This window comes from Mytilus edulis, chromosome 7, assembly GCF_963676685.1.
Source record: "Mytilus edulis chromosome 7, xbMytEdul2.2, whole genome shotgun sequence".
Lineage (NCBI taxonomy): Eukaryota > Metazoa > Mollusca > Bivalvia > Mytilida > Mytilidae > Mytilus > Mytilus edulis.
In genome coordinates, this window is record NC_092350.1 from 61,547,625 (window position 1) to 61,562,914 (window position 15,290).

Here is a 15,290-nt window from a genome sequence, read left to right on the forward strand (position 1 = left end):
AAAATAAGAGTAATCGACACAAATCAAAGTCCTCACTGTTGATATATTACCACTGAGTAGAATTTGTAAATAAACCATGCTGGTACTATATATTGTGGTATTCATTGCTCAGTCTTTAGTTTACTATGTTGTGTTTTGTGTACTATTGTTTGTTAATTTGTCTTTTTCTTTTTTTAACCATGGCGTTTTTTGTCAGTTTATTTTCTTATTATAGGTTTGAATGTAATTCTGGTGTCTTTAGCACATACTTTTATCACATCTCTTACCAGACTTAACTAATCGATCAGATCGGTAATCGAACACTAATCGATCATATTTGATCAGTACTCGATTGATGACTTGAAGTCATCGATCAGTAATCGATCAAACTCTCTCAGGAGTTTGATCGATTAGTGATTGATTAGATTACTGATCGATTTAAGACCGATTACTGATGGATTAGTGATTGATTAATGACAGATTAGTGATTTTATTATTATTGACAAAACAATGCTATTCCAGAAATAAGCCTTATGAAAGACATCATTTGTGAAATAAAAGTTCCATGAAAATATTTTCACCATTGCCAAAATTTTCTGGAATTCCTGGATTTACTCAGTAATACATGTTTATACAATATGCAGTCGTAACCAAGAGAAGCGTATTTAAAAGCTTAGCCCTAACAAATTCCTGACTAAAAACTACATTTTTGTAGGTTTACCCATGTATATTAGTCCTAAAAACTATGATATGATGTCTTGAAAGGCTATTGTATTTTTTTCTTTTACGCCTTTCATTGACGGAAGGGGTCAAAGCAAAATTTAAAATAGCCTTCCAAGATGTCATAATTATTTGGACTACTGTTTATATAATTAGATATGACCTACAACATTATTTCCATGTGAATTTGGATCCAGCACTTACCCAACCCTTCCCGTATCATATTTTTACTTATCAAAAATGTATATCTGTCATAAAATGTTTTTTTTTATGAAAATAAGATTAACCTAAAGTATACATGTATATAACTGATGAAAGATACATTGCTATTTTTTTCTAAAGACATCAGAATTTCTTTTCAGGATACATTTGTAGTAATGTAATGTTTCATTATTATATATTGTTAATGTTAATTAGGTGAAAATGTCAAAATAATAGGATCAAAAGCACAAACAGCAAATAAATAGCTGGTAAGATTGTATGGGAAAATTGATTTAGAGATAATTGATTTGACCACACTATTGGAAACATTAACAAACATCAAAAGATTCTGACATCTAATTAGTTTCAGACACTTGTGATATAAACAGGCAAGTTGAAAACTTCACCTCCATCTAAATTTCACGATTTTATCATGAAATATGTAATAGAGCTTGAAATAGTGACCATGGTGACCAGCTCATCCCTACCACTCAATTCATTCAACAACACTACCTGCTAAAGTTTACTAAGGAATGCAATAATCATTCCATAAAATTTCTAGACCTTGAAATCCTCAAAGACGAACACATGAAAATACTGGTAAGATATGAAATGCTATATAAAAAAAAAAAAAAATACAGAAAAATTCTGTAAAAACCCAAAACCAACCCATTTGGAACTTTAAATCCCATATTAAAGGCAAAGGTATTCATTTACATAGAAACACAAACCAGAAAGAAAGCTCTTTATTGAAAAACCATTTTATTAACTGAAATTGGTAAAACACATTTTATTAAATTCCATGACAGAAAAGATAAAATTAAGAAAAAGGAAAAAGTTTAAAATAGATGTTATGTATCATTTACATATTATCATCCTCAAGCAGAAGAACTTCAAAAAGTATTCAGGAAATTCTGGCATCTTATTAAAACAGATTCTTCAATTAAAGAACCTTAGTGAGCACGCTCACATACCCCACGTCCCCACTGAATAATAATTTCCTGTCAATATACACATCTACATAGTATGTCCTTATTATCTACAAAATTTCATGAAATTCTGTTGTGTGTTTTCAGAGGAGTTGAGATGACAAACTGTTGCAGAAGTACATTGAAGCAAATAAGTTCAAAGGGGCATAACTCCTAGAAAAAAAATTGAATCGTAATTTCCTGTTGATATGCACATCTACATAGTATGTCCTTATTATCTGAAAAGGTTTCGTGAAATTCTGTTGTGTGGTTTGAGAGGAGTTGCGATGACAAACTGTTGCAGTAGTACATTAAAGTAAATAAGTTCAAAGGGGCATAACTCCTAGAAAAAAAATTGAATCGCAATTTCCCGTCGATATGCACAACCACATAGTATGTCCTTATTATCTGAAAAGGTTTCGTGAAATTGTGTTGTGTGGTTTGAGAGGAGTTGCGATGACAAACTGTTGCAGTAGTACATTAAAGTAAATAAGTTCAAAGGGGCGTAACTCCTAGAAAAAAAATTGAATCGTAATTTCCTGTTGATATGCACAACTACATAGTATGTCCTTATTATCTGAAAAGGTTTTGTGAAATTCTGTTGTGTGGTTTGAGAGGAGTTGCGATGACAAACTGTTGCAGTAGTACATTAAAGTAAATAAGTTCAAAGGGGCGTAACTCCTAGAAAAAAAATTGAATCGTAATTTCCCGTCGATATGCACAACTACATAGTATGTCCTTATTATCTGAAAAGGTTTCATGAAATTCTGTTGTGTGGTTTGAGAGGAGTTGCGATGACAAACTGTTGCAGTAGTACATTAAAGTAAACAAGTTCAAAGGGGCGTAACTTCTAGAAAAAAAATTGAATCTCAATTTCCCGTCGATATGCACAACTACATAGTATGTCCTTATTATCTGAAAAGGTTTCGTGAAATTCTGTTGTGTGGTTTGAGAGGAGTTGGGATGACAAGAAACAGGACTGACGGACTGACGGACGGACGGACTGACGGACGGACGGACGGACGGACAGACGGACGGGTCAAAAACATTATACCCTCCGCAACTTCGTTGCGTGGGGTATAATTAGTGCTACATTGTGTATCATATCCCATTAAAACCTATCCATAGGATTCAAAAGAAATAGAACATTGGTGAATTAATGAAATGACCTATAAAATAGTTTGTATGAAGGTCACAATTCCTTCAAAATATTTCACTGTGCAGAACTTATTAATGACCATCATCATGTAAACCTCACATGTAAACTGAAATTCTTATAAGACAAAATTCTACCAGGAAACACTTAATTCAACATTTATTGAAATAGGATGAAATAGTTAGAAAATCAAAAACAGAGTTCGTGAAAAGTGGTGGTCCTCTGGATTTTACCACCAAAATTTTGCATAGGACTGACACAATTTTAGTATTTTTCAATAGAATTAATAATGAGGACCAGCAGATTTTCTCCAAGGACCACCTGGGGAAAAAAGATTTCGTGAACTCTGCAAAAAAAAAAAAAAATCTAAATTCAAATTAACAAATTTTACAAAATTATGAAAAAATCAATAAATTAAAAGCAGTAATAAAAAAATGACAAACAGAAGGGATGGTCTCTGCTGAAAGTTTCCCTTTAATCACCATATTTACAGAAAAACTCTAAACATTGCTACACAGTATCAATGAAAGGCCAGAACAATGATTTGTAGTTGCACTATGCAACTACAAATCATAGGTGGATATAACGGCCTTATTTATTAAAAAAAAAAATATGTAACACATAATAAAAAAAGACAATCACTGAATTACAGGCTCCTGACTTGTGACGGGCACATACTCAATTCTATTTAAAAACATCTTTAATTTCTTATTCATATTCATTCTACTTATCTTTATGTGTGTATGCTTTCGTGTGAAAATAAAACACTAACCACTATTGCCTTGCATTAGGACTATTTTAAAATTTTAGAAAAAAGGGGGGATCTTCTGTATGTAAATTCAAAAGTCAATAGAAAGTTTTCCATTGACTCTGATAACAATCTATTTATTTTTATCAGTATTTTGCAATCCTTAGTAGAGTCATAGTCCACAGCTGGTCATTTCTGGTCAGTCTTCTACAATATTGTGGAAATTAGACAATATCCTGCTGTGAAGACAAACAAGTGTGTTTGAATAAATGATGTATCAATTTTCTGTTAATTGGTAAATGTTCTGGCTATTTAGTTGTGACCTAAATTCTGGCATTAGTTAATAATGTTATAGGACAAACCCTAAATTTCATCATAAAGTTAAGGATATATCAAATTGCACAATTTATTTGTGTTGATTAATCCATATATATGAAAAATACAGATTTTAATATATATTAGCTTGGTTGAAATTTTCATCTTCTTAATAAAATCACAAGTGTCTGAAGCTAATATTATATGTAAAAATTAATTTTAATATGTTAACAAAGGTCATTAACTTAAAAGGCATCAAATATTTATCAAACCATGGAAGTATATATATAATACTATATTCAAGTCAAATGTTGTTGTTAAAATCTATTTTTTCACTCTTTTGGTCTTTTGGAAAATGTAGTTTTTTGCTGTATTTAGACCCCTCTACAACCAAATTTGTTACATGCACACATATAAAAATTATAGTTTTTATATCAATAATTATGACATCTTGGATGGCTTTTTTAAATTTTGCTTTGACGCCTTCCGTCAATGAAATTTGTAAAAGAAAAAATTACAATAGCTTTTCAAGACGTCACAGTTATTGTACCAATATACATGGGTAAACCTACAAAAAAGTAGTTTTTAATCAGGAATATGTTAGGGCTAAGCTTTTAGATACGCTTCTCTTGGTTACGACTGCATATTGTGTAAAAATGTATTGCTGAGTAAATCCTGGATTTTTTGGCATATTTAGACAGAAACATAAATTCAAGACTTAAAAATAAACACTGATGTCTGGCATGGGTATTGGTTCTAATCTTTACATTCAAATTTCCAGACATATTGACAACATCATGAAAAAAAAAATTCCAGTATCTTCTTAGCAGTGAAATGATTTTAAATTCTAGAATTCCAGAAAATTTTGGCAATGGTGAAAATATTTTCATGGAATTTTTATTTCACAAATGATGTCTTTCATAAGGCTTATTTCTGGAATAGCATTGTTTTGTCAATAATAATAAAATCACTAATCTGTCATTAATCAATCACTAATCCATCAGTAATCGGTCTTAAATCGATCAGTAATCTAATCAATCACTAATCGATCAAACTCCTGAGAGAGTTTGATCGATTACTGATCGATGACTTCAAGTCATCAATCGAGTACTGATCAAATATGATCGATTAATGTTCGATTACCGATCTGATCGATTAGTTAAGTCTGGCTCTTAACATAGTCTATGCCAACAAAAATTACAGCTGAGGCCCAAATCAGAAATTCCACACAGTTCCTGTTAGGGCTATTCCATTTAAACATAGCTCAACCCCAAGGAAGGCACCTAAAATTTCAAGGTACCCCCCATAGAAGTGATATTTTTCAAGTTCGGCAATGGTAGAGAAGTGTTTTTTCCTGTTCCACCACCACCAATAGAAGTGGGTTTTTTTTTTTACATGCAGACACCTCCTACAGAAGCAATTTTTTTCTTTATAATTTACTACCATCAACAGAAGCAAATTTAAAATTCTTAATTTTTTTTTTGTAAAGGCAAAATTGGAGGGTATCAAAATTAATTTAATTTTGAGATGAGAAAGGTTTTTTTTACAACAATCACTGTCAGAAACCTTTTGCTGGGTATATCATGTTGTTTTGTTATATATACTGTATGTACCTATGTTTCTGGGATGTGGAATGGCATAATACACTGTCCGAATTGTGTGAAAGTCAAGGGTACAAGTTCACTATATTATTATTTTTTTCAGAGGAAAGGAAAAAGTTTCAAGATCCAATTTATGGGAAGAAGCAAAACATAAATTATTTTCAATTCTAACGACAGAATATTGCTGACATCTTGAACTACATTTTGTAAAATTATTTTGTCATTTTTTTTGTAAGGCAATACAAAGTATTCTGTTCAAATTCTCCATGTATACCTGTATATTTTTGTTATCACTTGTTCAATGAATTTATGCAACTGTTTGCACAGCATGATTGGATTTAATTGAGTTGTTTGTTAAAATCACATACCCCTGGTTGCAATCAGGGATGGATCAATGATTTGATGTTGGGGGCAATGGAAGGCTGATGGCTTCTAGGCCTAAAAATAGGGAAAATGGGCTAAAAAAGAAAAAAAATAGTGGAGGGGTGGGAGCACACATTTGTAAAAAGAGATCCTGGTCCACCCCTGGCAAGCACACTGAGGTTTGATAATAAATATTCATAACTTGAACTTTTAATCAGTATTAAGGCAGTCTTTCAATATTAAAGAGATCTTAAAGTTATGCATCTTAAAATTTCTACTTGCACAGTTCACAATCATATAAAACTGAAGCAGCTGTGAATGTGTAAATTGAACTTTGACCTTGAAAATCAAAGAGATTGCTACGTATATTTGTGTTAATAAAAAATCTTGGAATGTTGCAGGAAATTTATCAAAATTTGCATTTATTTTTTTGAAACCAAATTGCCTGTAGATTGCTACTAACATACTTAGTCTGAAAATATATGGTTGCTAGGTACTTTTGTGTTAATAACAGGTCTGAGAGCATTGCAGGAAATTTACCAAAATTGGCATTTCACTTTTTAGCTCACCTTTCCTAAAGGCAACACAAGGAACTCTATAATATGACAAATATGTTCACTTCAGTATAATAATGGGTGTCCAACAAATATGAAGTAAATATTTTATTATTTATCATTTTGTTGCAACAAATGATACATGTAAGGCCAAAATTTTTAAAAAAATGTTTGTTTGCAGTAGCCTGACTGAGCCGATTGAGAGCCTCCCGACTGTAAAATTTTTATTGTAAAAAATCGTAAATTTTTACGATTTCCGTATTTTTTTCGTTTCTTTTCCGTATCCGGTTGCCTTTTTCTCTTCTACTTCGATCCCGGTCGCAAATGCGCTTTGAACATAAACCTGGATTCCTGCGTATACACGTGGTTCAAAGCGGTAAACTGATTCGGATGTCAGATGTTTTGGTTTGGCTGAAATTTTCAAACAAACGCAAAAAAAACACAAATGATTCTCTCACCACTCATAAAACAGCCCCCCCCCCCCCCCAGAAAAGCATTTTCATTCAAGCTAATGTAGAGATGCATTTTTTATTAATACACACACCTGGATAGAAGCAATTTATTTCAGACAACAGCCAGGGACAGATTTTTTTTTCTTTGCCGTCCGTGGGTATGAGCTATGTTTAAATGGAATAGCCCTTATGGTAATTTTTTTTTTTTTTATAAATTTCCACTTGGCCAAATAAATTTTTACTAGACTTGGGCATATGGCTAGCAGCTTAAGGCACGACTAGTAAATACATTACATGCATGAGTTGATTTTTTATGGTACTGTTTTATAAATTTGAATGATCAATTGAGATTTAAACTTTTTTTTTTTTTGATAGCTAAGAACAATTATGCTTTGGACTAACCTCTGATATTTGGTCTTGCAACAGTGTCTGTAACAATATTGACAGAATTTTAGACAAGTAAGAAAATCCTTCTTTGCCACTCCCAATGGACTGCATTAATTTTTCTGAAAAAGATATGAACTCATACTATCTATCTTTTTTCTTTTATTCTTAAAAATATGAATAAGCTCAGTGTGAGCCAAGGCTCCGTGTTAAAGGCTGTACTTTAACCTATATAATTTTCAACTTCTTATACATTGTGACTTTGATGGAGATTTTACTCAATGGTTTGCATACCACATCTTCTTATTTTAAGGATGTCTTCCTCTTGAACCTGTGCCAAAATGAATTTATACATTCATTCAATCAAACAAAAAATCTGATCTTACACAATCTCAAACTTAAATAAAAATGCAGAAAGAAAACAAAATTCTGATATACTGAACATGATATACTGAACAGTTAAAACATGGATCTTTGCTTTATTATTACTTTTGTTGACAAAATGTCAAACACACTTTTTTAATGAATAAAATTCTTGGACAGAATGTACAATGTATATACAGTGTATATGTATTTACCTGCAGAAACAGGAAATTCTTTGTTTGGTATCAACAATCCTTGGTAACAGCTGATAAATTCTGTAACCATAGCAACATCTCCAAAGAGTTCATTGGGTAAACCATCAGGTGTCGGCACAATTTTCATCTCTGGTAATGGTTCAAGGTCTAATTCTGTATCTTCAAATTTCTATATAAAGCAAAACATAAATATTTATGTATTCATATCAATTCTATATTTTTCTTGCCACAACAAAGCCCATTAACATTGATGAAGACCTAAATTGCTAAAAAACAATCAATTATTTTAAACATTCCTCTACAATATGTCAACTCGGTTACCAGTAATGGACATCACTTAAACAACTCTTAAAATTTACCTACATGTATGCAAGTTATGTTGAAAATGTTACTGACGTAAATATCAATTAAAGGGATGTCCTTTCCTACAAATTTTACATGCATAAACAAATTTACTTGATATCTGCTTATTTTAATCCTTGTGAAACACTAACTGCCTTTAAAACAAATGACTTTTAAATATGCATGACATGCATGTTTCTAGTTAACAGATTGATATTTTTGAAACTTTCAAATACAATTTTCCAGTAATAATTCTTCTTCTCATTTATGTTGTAATAATTTCACAAATTTTTTGATTTCTAATGCTACATTCAGGGTGTTCTCTTACTTTTGTGATTTTACTCTGAAAAACAAACCTTTTTCTTTTCTTTCAATTCTTCTTGTCTTTTTCTCTTTTGAGCTTGTCTCTTTTGTTTCTGGTATTCATCTCTTTGCTCTGGTGTCATAGCATCCCTATAAATATATTTCTAAAATTTAATTTTAAAGTCCTGGCTCCAAAAAGTAAACAAAACCAAATCAATAAATATCTCTAAACCATACAAATGTGCAATTAGGTGTCATTTTTCTAGACCTTACCAAGTCAAACAGCGTTTAAATTGTTTTAAGAAGCAAATCAAACTGTAGTCAGATAAATAACTGTCATACATAAATCCTGGATAAAAGTAGAATTTTTCTAGTGAACATGATCATAAAAAGAATAGGTTTTTGTGCCCTAACCTAATCCTCCCTATCCAGAAAAATAGTGCCTACTCAAAATCTTTTATTGTCCTGATTTGAAAATATTTTTTTTATTCAGATAGGCATGAAGGCTAATAAACATCTAATACTAAAATTTCTCTTTGCCAAAAAAAAAAAGAAAATGCCTACCTACTAACCCAATGCCTCGGTAGGGTTTGGGCAAACCAACATATTTTCAAGTGTGGCCTGAGTTACCTTTACACATAATATAGACTTACAACTTTCGTTTCTCTTCTCTCCTTGCTATACTACTTTCAACCATATCTTTAACAGACACAGGTAACTTTCCTCTCTGTTTGAGTGATAAGACTTTACATGCTGTTTCTAGTAAACCTTTTATTTTTCCTTTATCCTTTGCTTTGACGGCAAGCACCAGCTTGGAAACAACCGCTGGAGTTCTGGGTGGTGACATAACTTTAGGTTTCTTATCTGGAGTTTTCATTCCTTTTTGTGGAGATTTTAATTTTTTCTTGATTGGCGTTGATTTTTTCTTTTCTGGGGTCTTCATCCCCTTCTTCTTGGACATGTCGAACAAAGTCATCTGTTTCATACCCTGTAAAAAGGAATGAATTGTAACATTTAGATACTGATTAATATAAAGACAAATCAATGTTTTCATTGCGTAACTTGAGGCTTGATTTTAAGGTGCCTTCCTTCTAGTGTAATATTAATCGGTCATGTTTTAAACAGCCTTCACTTATATTGTGCATCATGCATTTTTATATAAGGCCAAATAAAAAAGTATGTGTGGTTCCAGTTACATCTGAAAAAAAGTTAGGGTAGGTAGGTAGGGATTTTTTTTTATTTTATGTTTTTTTTTACATTGAGTCTATGGGAGCAACATTCTGACTTTAACAGTGCTTAATGAAAAATGACAATAAAATCTTTAGGGTAGGCTATTTTTAAGCCGAAAAAGTAGGGACGGTAGGGTTACTGGAACCACAAATATATTTTTATTTGGCCTAAGATTTAAACTGATTTCAACCACAGGGTTTCTTATTCTTTTCGCAAACAATTTTTTTTTTTTTTTTTACAATTATCTTTTTTTTAAAGACATATAAAAAGAAACAAGAAATTACCATATAACATGCAAACTTAACAACTAGTCTTTTTTACAAACACTCCAAAGACTTCAATCAAAGGTAAAAATTCTGCCTATTCAGATAGATCTGAACATGTCTTTGGTCAGATTTTCTCTATCCATTATGGTTATCCAGTGATTTTGCTAGCGCTCGTCACTTTCGTATTTTACGAAAGGGTTTTCTCATTGACGAAAGTATTTCAAATCAATTTCGTCACTTTAATTTTGAAAGTGTAAAAAAATTTCGCAATAAAGACTATAAATCTACCTGTCTTCATGTTTTTGACAAGTTTATGACCTCCAGGTAATTAACATTTTCAACAGGTGTTACAAGTTGTGATTACAACTAATCCGCTTATCGCCATCAGATGGGTCACTTATCCGTAATTTATTAATTAACCCCATAATTGAATGACCATCATAGTTATTTCCCCAGGAAAATCAGTCAGTCGGCATTTCAACAACCAGGAGTATAATTTCGTCATTTAATCAAAAATGTAACAACCCGGACAGTTCGCATTTGAATTTCAATATTTCCCAAACGATCACAATCTGAAGTTAGTTTTTCGTAGATTCGTCATTCGAAGGCATTTTCGTCATATTTGATTTAAATTTTCATCAAAAACTTTCGACAATTTCCATTTAAAATAAAGAACTTTAATGTTTTTATTCAAAAAGTTCACGAGAAATGTTTTAAACAGGTGCTTCCTGTATTGTGTTCTACGCATGCATGAAAGTATTCTTTTGACTATTTATAGACATTAAAAACGTAAAATACGAAATCATTTAGAATCAATTAAAAGAGAGAGACAAATAAATATCTCTTACTTTTTAGGAATTTAAATCGAAAAATGATAATTTTCGGATGAATCCGGACTCGTTTTGAATTTATTATCCATGTGTCACTTCCCGTTTTCGTTTCATTTTAAAACCGAAAGTAGTAAACGTGATCTATTGTTGATTTGTTGACATACTCCTTTAAGTCATTATAATCGTTCCAAAAAGGATTTTATACATTTCCAACTTAATAGAAATGATTTCCAAATATCGACTTAGACGTTTTATAAGGATAATGATTATGCAGTGAAATAATCATTGCACATTAATTTCTGCTGTGAATCCTTGTTTAAAAAATATAGAATCCAACTTTTGTTGACCAGGAATGACCCCTGGAACAAACTGAAGAGAAATTGTGAACTAAATTTCTGGATTCCATGTCAGAATCTTTCATAATAATGGCCAATACAGTCAAATCATACAATAACTGTCAATCATGCTGGTGCCTCAATCCCTTACAATCTGACTAATTCAAAAGATGAAGCTAGTAATATACATCATTGGTCCATTGCTTCTACACAAAATAAGGTTGATTTTAATAGCGCGCAAAAGTGACTAAAGCCCTCAAAATCCTAGCTTAAACCCTGTGGTTATCTATATATTAAGACTATCAAAGCATTTCACTCTAATGTTCTATTTTCAGCCATGGCAGCCACATTGATTGTTTGAAAAAAGCACAAATCTTAAATAAGATATCATACATGTCATAAGGATCATCTAGTTTTAAAGTTTGTTTGAAATTGGTCCAGAAGATTTTTGAAAAAGTTTACAGATGTCAACAGCAACAGATCTCATGTGATGGCAAATGATCACATGATGCTCAGACCCAGGTGACCTAGAATCAATAAAAGTCTTTCTACTATACCTTGGATTTAATTTTGGCGAGTGGTACAGATTCCTCATCACTGTCTGAGGAAATATCTCCATTTGGAATTTTTTTCTGAGCCTTTTTCTTCGGTGACTTTTCCTTAGAGGAAGAAGGTTCATCGTCTGAATCACTGTCAACAACAATTCTTTCTGATTTGGCCTTTTTGGACGGAGATTTTTTCTTCTTGGGTGATAGACATCTTTGAGATAAAGGTGTATCATCCTCGCTTGATGAATCTGTCACTACAACAGCATCTGAAATCTTTTTACTGGAAGGTTTTTTCTTAAGGGGTGATCCAGTCAATTTCAATTGTTTCTTATTGTCTTTTTTAGCACTATTTTTTTTCGATATTTTGTCTATTTTTGCTTTCTTGGACGCTGATCCACCGTGTGAAGATGATTTCCGTTTCTTTGACATTTCTTCTTCAGCTCTTTTAGCTACCTCCGCCATCTATTAAAAAAGAAAATATTAAAGTTGTAAAAGAGTATGGCATTTTGAATATCACCATTTAAATTATTTCGTAGACTATGAAAGCTGTTAACTTTAAAAAGAAATCTGCACTTGAAGCAAGTGGCCTTGTAAATTCAAAGTGCTTGTTAGCACTGAAGGGTAAGGATTGCATTGCTTTTGCATTTGGGGACTGAAAACTTAACATTGCATTGCATACATGTATAAAACATTAGGGGAATTTTCTTCCTTTGTCAAAAATGGACAAAGGAAGATAACTCCAATTTTAAATATTACTTAAATAATGACATCATTGATATTTTTACAACAGATATAATTTTATAAACACCATGGACAATCTGTAATTTCTTGACATGTATGGTTTAACAAATACACATCAATTTGTAATTTGAATATGTGAATATTCATTTCACTGGTAAATTTCTTGAAATTTGATGTATAGAATGTTGTGTTCAATGCATTTTTTCCCCCAATTGAAAATTATGATAAAGTCTGTAAAATTGATAACTTTCAAGCCAGTTACATAAGAGTTTTGATTGCATGAAAAGAAGTATTTGCCCTTAAATGATACTTTTGTTTACATAAACAAGTTTGAGGAACATTCCTTAACTAAATGAAGGAGAGGGTTAGAAGCTACAAGGCAATTTGTATTTCACCCCAGCAATACATTAAATGTTCCCCAGTCCTTATAAATGTTCAGACTGTATTTCTTAAATTATCATCAACCATAACTTTTTGAAGGGGTGTCTCTTCAGCCCTGACATAAAGGAAGGGAATATTTATGCTAGCATTATAAGTGGCATTGGAAGAAAAGAAGGAAATTGGGGATTTGATGGTCGCAAATTAAGTTTACTGGCGACGCATTAGCGGAGACAGTAAACGGGTTTTTGCGACTATCAAATCCCCAATTGATGCCGTCGGAGCTTAAAATACAATATTGTTATCTCCATTCTAATGAAACTGACAGAAAACAACGTTAAAACATGTATTTAAAATCTTTCATATGCTGTCTGCGCTTGCGCGTACGTCCCATAGCATCAATTGTCAATTGATGCCATGCAAGAAAGTGACGTAATCCAACCAAAATGAGCGTTACAAACGTTGTTGCATTAGAATAAATTACATTGATTTCCCAGTTAAATAAAAACCGATCATTTCACTCTCCGACGTCATACAACAATAGGCGTTGTCAAGACGTCGATAACAGCAGATCAAAATAAATTGTGAATGCGTAGAAAAAAGATATAGTTCCTTACATGTTTTACATTAATTTCTTTAAAATAGCCATTTGCCAATGTAATAAAAAGAATAACTAATTAAAGAATTCAAATATCGTAAAATATTCAACTCGTGACTGAACAATACTGATAATTAACTCATGTGCTAGGCGCTTGTTGAATATTTTTTTCTATTTGAATTCTTTGATTAGTTATTCTATAAATATTTAAGCTGACAGGACACTGTCTAAGCATGGCCATACCTCTACACCAAAATCCTTAAAAAAAACTATGCCTACCTTCAAAGGTGAAACCAGGAAATCTGCAAATTTACTGGCAATATTATAATCTTTAACTTTATTACTATCCACTACCCAAGGACATGTTGGATTCTGTCCTGATCTAACAGCATAACATCGAATGAAATGGCGTAAACAATCTTTTGATGGAGGCTTTTCATCTCGTCTGAAATTAATGATCATAAAATTATGAGAAGTCTTTTCTCAAAAGTTTCATATTTTACATTTAAAAAGTTTCATCATTTTTATAGTACTATTTGCAAGCAGCATCTCATAAAATCATAGAAATTAATTTCATAATTTTGAATAATTTATTTTTGGATGTAACACGTCTTCTGATTGGCTGATGTTGATGTGTTTATCAGCTCATAGACATAATTTTTTAATGTGATCGTGACGTCATCAACGATTTTTCATGATTTACTCCTGTTTAAAATGGAATTTAGAATTAAATTATAAGAAATGACTGTAATATTTGTTCTGCCTATCGGAAATAACATTTAAAATGTGTTGCACACTTGAAAATAACCTGTGTGTGTACATTTTTGATGTTATTTCCTCATAGACAGAAAAGATATTATAGTCATTCCTTACATATTACTTGAAAAGCGGAATTAATAAATGCACACAAAAATTAAATCATAATTTTGAATGTTACTTGAAAATCAGAATTAATAAATACACACAAAAATTTAAGTTATCCAGAAAATCTGGAAACAATATTAAGGGCATAACATTCAAAATTCACATAAGACAAGTGTTCTACCATAATGTTAACACGTCAAGTTTAGAGTCTACACCAGTTTATTTGTTTTGTGACATATTTTTACATTGCTATTTTATTTCAGTGAAAAAAGAATGTAGATATCTTATAAAGATATTCAAATGCCTGCATGAGTTCTCCTTAAAAGTGTTTAACAAAATATGTAACTAGCCCAGCCATATGCATCTATGATTTCTTAGGAAATATAAATACTTCTAAATACAATAAAACAAGAATGTGTCCCCAGTACACGGATGCCCCATCTACACTATCATTTTCTATGTTTAGTGGACTGTGAAATTGGGTAAAAACTCTAATGTGGCATTAAAATTAAAAAGATCATATCATAGAGAACATGTGTACTAAGTTTCAAGTTGATTGGACTTCAACTTCATCAAAAACTACTTCGACCAAAAACTTTAACCTGAAGCGGGAAGGACGGACGAACGAACAGACAGACACACAGACCAGAAAACATAATGCCCATAAATGGGACATAAAAAAAGCTTCTTTTCTGGTAAACAGCTTGTTACACACCAAAAAGTTCTATAAATCAAGCAAAAAGACAATAACAATCAATTGTGCATTCATGTCCTTTCAAAACATAGCTAGATCACCGCAAAAAAACATAGCTAGATCACTGCAAAAAACATAGCTA

At 31.7% G+C, this 15,290-nt stretch overlaps 1 protein-coding gene across 1 annotated transcript in view; it reads right to left on the reverse strand.

Moving 5' to 3' along the window:
• The window catches only part of LOC139481942 (tyrosine-protein kinase BAZ1B-like), a 59,232-nt gene that overhangs the window by 29,397 nt on the left and 14,545 nt on the right, over window positions 1-15,290 (reverse strand). Inside the window, exons 7-12 of the mRNA XM_071265521.1 lie at window positions 13,870-14,035; window positions 11,883-12,335; window positions 9,318-9,652; window positions 8,718-8,814; window positions 8,020-8,188; window positions 7,460-7,563 (exon numbers count right to left, since the gene is read on the reverse strand). Of these exons, the coding sequence (XP_071121622.1) occupies window positions 7,460-7,563; window positions 8,020-8,188; window positions 8,718-8,814; window positions 9,318-9,652; window positions 11,883-12,335; window positions 13,870-14,035 (1,324 nt within the window). The remainder of the gene's footprint in view (window positions 1-7,459; window positions 7,564-8,019; window positions 8,189-8,717; window positions 8,815-9,317; window positions 9,653-11,882; window positions 12,336-13,869; window positions 14,036-15,290) is intronic.